The 6,559-nt window shown below is 37.2% G+C and overlaps 2 protein-coding genes across 2 annotated transcripts in view; one reads left to right on the top strand and one right to left on the bottom strand.

The window, feature by feature from the left end:
- The first annotated feature begins 283 nt into the window (after positions 1–283).
- Positions 284–2,923, top strand: LOC113634498. Its single transcript, XM_027133508.2, has 2 exons — positions 284–400; positions 925–2,923. The coding sequence occupies exons 1-2, from the start codon at positions 348–350 to the stop codon at positions 1,865–1,867; spliced, it is 996 nt and encodes a 331-aa protein (XP_026989309.2). The 5' UTR covers positions 284–347; the 3' UTR covers positions 1,868–2,923.
- Positions 2,924–5,007: 2,084 nt separating this feature from the next.
- The window catches only part of LOC113634501 (hydroxycarboxylic acid receptor 2-like), a 3,834-nt gene continuing 2,282 nt past the window's right edge, over positions 5,008–6,559 (bottom strand). The window contains exons 2-3 of the mRNA XM_027133511.2: positions 6,212–6,529; positions 5,008–6,047 (exon numbers count right to left, since the gene is read on the bottom strand). Of these exons, the coding sequence (XP_026989312.1) occupies positions 5,140–6,047; positions 6,212–6,221 (918 nt within the window). The 5' untranslated portion in view covers positions 6,222–6,529 and the 3' untranslated portion in view covers positions 5,008–5,139. The remainder of the gene's footprint in view (positions 6,048–6,211; positions 6,530–6,559) is intronic.

Below are 6,559 nucleotides of genomic sequence, written 5' to 3'. Positions count from 1 at the left end.
TATCACTCAAATATACTTTAAAGAATTACTCCCACTTTATTCGAATGCATTTTTGAAGTCCTTTTTTTTCATTTGAATGCGATTTCTTTACTTTTTATGGCACGTGAGCAATATATTTGTTTTTGCATCCGACAAACACACGATGGGACTGTTGGACATTCGTGTCAGAAAGGAATCACGGAAGAAGAGAAAAGGCTGTGTTTTCAACCCCAACGTAGTTACTACACCTATACACTACATGCTTTATCATTGTAAGTCATTATGTACACTACGTAGTGCCCTAGATAGTCAATTCGTTCGGGATTCAGTACTGCAATAGTTTCATCATGTGATCCTGGTTTACTTAAATGAAGTCTTTCGTCTTAAAAAGGTGTTTCATATTTAGTGGTGTTTTACTGAGGTAGGTTTTGTCATATAATAATAATAATAATAATAATAATAATAATAATAATAATAATAATAATAATAATAATAATAATAAACTCAAGTTAACAGTTACTCGAATAAAAGATGAATGGACTTATTTTTGTTTATACTGTTGGACTTAACAGGTTTTTAGTATTTTATGGTAATTCAAAATAATAAATATGTTTATTATTATAAGCTTTAATATGTTTAGTATTTAGTCTAAACAAATAAATAAACACCTCCTGGTTCAATAGTTTACAGGATTTAACTTTTCCGTAATTCATTCTTTGGTATTTATATGAATACATAGTTATAATAGTAATTCGTATTATTATTTATTTATTTATTTATTTATATTTATTATTATATTGTAATAAAAACAAATAAATAATAAGAATAAGAATAATAATATGAATTACTAATATAACTATGTATTCATATAAATACATTTATCTATTTATTTTTTTGTTTGTTTGTTTATTTATTTATTTATTTAAAAACCCAAAAAAACAACAGAGCCTTTTCCAGCATGTCCTGCCGAGAGAATCATGTGATTTGGAGCTCAGGACCCCTGGAGGCATACCTGCATCCTTCTCCATGGACTCCAGGTGCCACTATCGTGACCTACAATCCTCCTAAAACCCCAAACAACCTTTTCCACTTATCGGAATCCTTCTTCCTTCGTCTTCTCCTGGGAGCTCGAGTAGTCGGAGATCTCCTCTGCAAGCGCCTCGGGGTCCAGCGCTGCGCTCTCGTTCACAGGCCCGATTGTGAGCACGGCACACCCGCAAACCTGCTTCTTCTTCCTCTTCATGGCTTGGAGGACACCTGGAGGCCGCATCTTGCTCCTGAGGAAGTCTTTCAGCCTCAAGATCCTGGTTACATAACTTCAAAAAGCGGCCCACGCTGGACCGATCATAACCTGGAAACTGTTAAGGATAGAATTCGGGCAAAACTTCCTTCTCTTGAAGCTTCTATCGACTACACGTTCCTTGGAGAAGCGTCACACCCAGGATTGTTTTCTCGTATCGTTCGAGGAGAGGAGAAGCAGTGGAGGGTCTGGGAGGATGAAGGCCACATCGCCTTTCTCACACCGTTTCCAAACACTCCAGGGATCACGGTGGTGATTCCTCGTAAACCGCTCACCAGTGACATCCTCCGCCTCGAGGATGGAGATTTCACAGAGCTGGTGCTGGCAACCCGGAAAGTGGCGAGGCTGTTAGAAGAAGCTCTGGGAGCATGGGGGGTGGGGGTCATATTTGAAGGGTATGAGATTGACTACGCTCATGCTAAACTGATTCCTCTGGTTTTGTCGCAAGGCAACGCGACACAGAGCGCAGTGTGTTCAGTACCAGAGTTTTATGACTTGTATCCCGGGTTTGTGAGCTCAGCTAATGGACCCTCAGCTACTTCTGAACAGTTAAAACAGATCCATGACAAAATCACTAAAACATCATAGAATTGATGTTTAAGTCTATGTCTCTTTTTTTTTTAAATTACCTTTCTTTTGTCTTTGTCCTTCTACACATTTGACTGCAGATTTGAGGCCTACATTTTGCAACTGCTCAGTTCGTTGCTTTGACTGGCCTCAACATTTTTGTGAACTCAAAATGGACAGCATATATACAGAATTATTAATGTTTAAATACCAAAATACTTTTAGTTTTCATTGGTTTTTCCACCAAAATGATTTATGTATTTGTTGAAATAATTCATCTCAATGTAAACTAGATGTAATATTGACCTTCACTGTATTTAAGTGAACATCGCTCTCTTTCTTGTATCTGTGTTGTGCTGCATTCATGTCAATTGTTTCATGTTGCTGTTAAATGCTGACATCTGATTGGTCAGAAGGTGCCCAATCACAAGTGTATACATACTTGCTTGCAAATTACTTACTAAATGACAAATTACAGATAAATCTTTCCATTTGGCTAATATATGATAAGCCTGACTTTTGACAGCATGTAGTGTATAAGTGCTTTCTTACTTATTCTGGCTTAAAACACACTGGGCCACGAAGGCAGTGTCTGACAGGCAGTAATGTGTGACAGATTCCTAAATTTTAAAATCCATGTGCACCATATTGTCCATGATCAATGTTCAATCTTTTCATGTTTTCCTCTCATATTTAGAGGGAAGGTTATAATGCCTTATAACACTCGACCGATCGACATGGGAGATCAAACACAGCAACAGGAAATCCCTCCCACTCTGATAGTGTAGCTATTTTTGCTCTCTGCTCCTGGTGTCTTCTGAAGATGGGACAATGATAGAGACCTACTGTATCTCAGTATATCTCTCTTATATCTCTATACGTTTTCTTTCTTATTCTGTTTTCTCTGTCTATTGGGAGTATTTTTGTTAGCAATGCTAGCACGTTTGCATGTGAATATTGTATTATGTAATGACATTTTGTAAATAATAGGTATGTTTTTTTAGAGCTCTCAATGAGGCTTATCAGTAATTGTAATTTTTAAGGTTTTGGTTTGGATTAAATATTTAATTCTGGACACTTAGTTGCCATTTCTCTCAGTTGTTGTTGTTATTATTATTATTATTATTATTATTATTATTATTATTATTATTATTATATGGGGGGGCACGGTGGCTTAGTGGTTAGCATGTTCCCCTCACACCTCCAGGGTTGGGGGTTCGATTCCCACCTCTACCTTGTGTGTGTGTGTGTGTGGAATTTGCATGTTCTCCCCGTGCCTCGGGGGTTTCCTCTGGGTGCTCCGGTTTCCTCCCCCGGTCCAAAGACATGCATGATAGGTTGATTGGCATCTTTGGAAAATTGTCCATAGTGTGTGATTGCGTGAGTTAATGAGTGTGTGTGTGTGTGTCCTGCGATGTGTTGGCACTCCGTCCAGGGTGTTTCCTGCCTCGATGCCAGATGACGCCTGAGATAGGCACAGGCTCCCCGTGACCCGAGAAGTTCAGATAAGCGATAGAATATGAATGTGTATTTCAATTATATGACATAATTCATTAAATTAAATAAATGATCAATTATTTAAATGAATAAATATAATTTATATTTACTTATACATTTATTTTACTTATAATAGCTGAATTCATATATGTTAAAAAACTCAAGATTCCATACTAAAAACACCTTGCTGCCGATATCCACACTTAACTAATATTAAGAAAAGAATTGGAATTAGCTGACTCCATCTGGGACCCGAATATAATGCAACTTTTACAGCTGTTCCCATTAGACATGATTAACCTCATCTGTACGCACAGCTAATGATGGTGAGACATGAGCAGGTTACAGAGATAAATGAATCAAAATTCTTTTTATATCTTTCATAGTTATTTGGATGACTGTAATTTGGCAAAAGTATAATAGTTTAACATCAACATGCGTTTTGATGTTTGAGAAGCTATTTGTACTTCATATGTACTGCTTGATTTTTTTTTTTTTTTTTGCTGCGACAATATCCATGACATTTTTTTTTAAATTGTACAAAACTGATGTTTTGTGTTCTCCATGATATTAAGTAAAAAATATTGGCAGTAACATTCTAAAATAATAAACAAATAATAAAGAATCCAGCACATTGCTGTAATTTTGCTCTTTGACATTGCCAAGACACAACCAATTATTTCTCAGCATTAATTAAGCAGGTAGCACCACGTATTTACACAATTGCCAGCTTTTTCCACCTTCGTGGCCTCTCGACCACCTCGTAATTAATCTCTAGACGTTTTCATTAACAGCTTAATTAGAACAGGTTTTATGTTACTGGATATATGGCGTCATCGCAGAGAAACGTTGTAATGAAAGGTCTTTCAGTATGGGAAGTGAAAAAACCAAGAACGAAAATCAAGCTATGTTTTCTTATATTAATATATACACGTTTTTGTCTTGTATGAAAAAAAAAATAACAAGGTTATAGCTGTACTTCAATTCGCTGGATGTTAATATGTGATGTCACGAGTAATTACAGCTCTTCATCTGTCTTAGTGTACGGTAAAATGTCTTTTTATCATTAGAAAGATTATCATTAGAAACAAAATTGTTTTTTTTTTTTGTTGTTGTTTTTTTGTTTTTTTTTTAGAAATATTTGGAGGTTTTTTTGTCCGTTTTTTTTTTTTTTTTTTAGAAATATGTTTAGTTTCCTGAATAATTTTTTTTACATTTTAGCAGAATGCAGTAATTTAATGTAAGAATTATGCAGTAATATCAATTCTACAAAAGTATTTATTTATTTTTATTTATGTTTAAATAAATGTTTAAACCTCTGAACATCAAAGATTCATGTCAGCCATATGTTTCAAATATAAATATAACCCCATAATCACAAACTAGAACTTTGTGGTATATAGGCAGGGGTAGCAAAGCATAAGCAGTTATAAATAGATAGTAGTCTCTAAATCCATGCTTCTGTGAGTTTCTGTGTCTAAAATTATGCTGTAATCAGTTTTAAACAGCCTTTCGACTTAGATAAAATGTAAGAGAAATGTATAGAAACATATAGAAATATATATTTATATATAGTGATTTGATCTGTTCGATAAATTTGAACAATAACAGCTCAAATGCAAACCTATGATGTAAATATCATACATACGTAATTTATGAATCACACATTGGGTATGAATTTGAATCACAATGTATGGAACTACAGGATTAAACTTTAAAGCAGATGGATTAGAATAATAACCCTGATCTCTAATCACTTGCTTGCAAATTCTAGATTCTAGATATTGACTGTTTTTTTACACACTAACATTCGTTTCCGTTTTTTTTGCGGTTCCCTTCAGACAGGAGCAGAAGTTCATTTTGTCCGTCTTGGAGATGTAAAGTATCGGATCAATGGTGCTGCTCAAATCCATGATAGAGAAGACCGAGACGCTAATTTGGCAGTTCATCTGGATGAAAGTGTAGGTGGAGGCAAATGGCATGAGTGCCACAGGTGGCAAATAGTTGAAGACAATGATAGCCAGCAGGATGACCACCATTTTAAAGGCTTTCTTCTTCACAGGGTTCATGGTCTCTTTGCCAGCGACACTCTTGCGCAACACCCAGATGATGGATATGTTGCAGAAGACCATGATGAAAAAGGAAGACAGGATGAGGCTGCTGAACACCTTGGTCACACTCATTACTCCTAAAATGCTCTCTGTGATAGCATAAGCCAAGATCATCACCCATACCAAGGCTGAGATGCCTTTACGTATGCGGTTATCGCGGATGTTCGTGAACACTATAGGGTGCACGACAGCCATGTACCTGTCCAAACAGATGCAGGTAAGGAACAACGGTGTTGTATCTTTTACTCCATAGGCAAAATGCTGTAGGTGCCAGATGCCCCAGTGGTCCAAATACAGCCGGTTTGTCAGTTCTATAGGAGTCATCAGGCAGAAGAATGTATCCTGTGCAGCTAGGTTGAAGATAAACACGTCGGACGTGGAGCCTTCACTTTTGCACCTTGCTATGCGCCACATCACCAGTGTGTTGGCGGGGAATCCCAAGGCCAGGTTAAAAACTTTGACAATGAAGTAAAAGAGGAAGGCATACGGAGCCTCGGCACACTGTTCGTAGTGGTACCAAAGCGGCTGACGCCAGCCAAGATCTGTAACGTTTGGGGGTAGTGAGAAGTTACTCATCTCAACGGTATTGAGACCTAAAAAGGAAATACAGAGTTTGGTTTGGTTTGTTGATCCTTTTCTCTTAATGCAATCTATTTTACACCATAATTATCAATATAATGAAGCTGATACCAAAGCTGATACCATTATCTACCAAAGGTTCCCCCCAAAAAAAACTTTAGTCATTTGGATCACTCACCACTCTCCATCACCAAATTGCTCTTGCTACAGAAGCGTGACTCGTCGTTTTTTACTCGTTGCACACCACGACTTGACCCTTCCTCTGTTTAGCACTCTGTCATCTGGGGCACCCTGGTATAAGCGCATCCTAGAGGGAGATCAATTCACAGCATCTTCGTCAGGACCAATCAGCGCAGCACTTTTTAACAAGAAGACAGCATCCAAAGATGGTACGCCAGCCTGATTGGTCCAAGTCGTATGAGGACGTGTTCATTTGGACGTTCTTTAGGTACAGATGCCCCATAATGGGAGGGAACTTTCGGTACCAGTGATGCAACTGTGGGGAGACAGCAGAACTTTGAGTAAA

Source organism: Tachysurus fulvidraco, chromosome 5 (genome assembly GCF_022655615.1).
Source record: "Tachysurus fulvidraco isolate hzauxx_2018 chromosome 5, HZAU_PFXX_2.0, whole genome shotgun sequence".
In the NCBI taxonomy this organism is placed as follows: domain Eukaryota; kingdom Metazoa; phylum Chordata; class Actinopteri; order Siluriformes; family Bagridae; genus Tachysurus; species Tachysurus fulvidraco.
The sequence above is the reverse complement of the archived record's forward strand: the minus strand, read 5'-3'. Positions and strand labels throughout refer to the sequence as shown.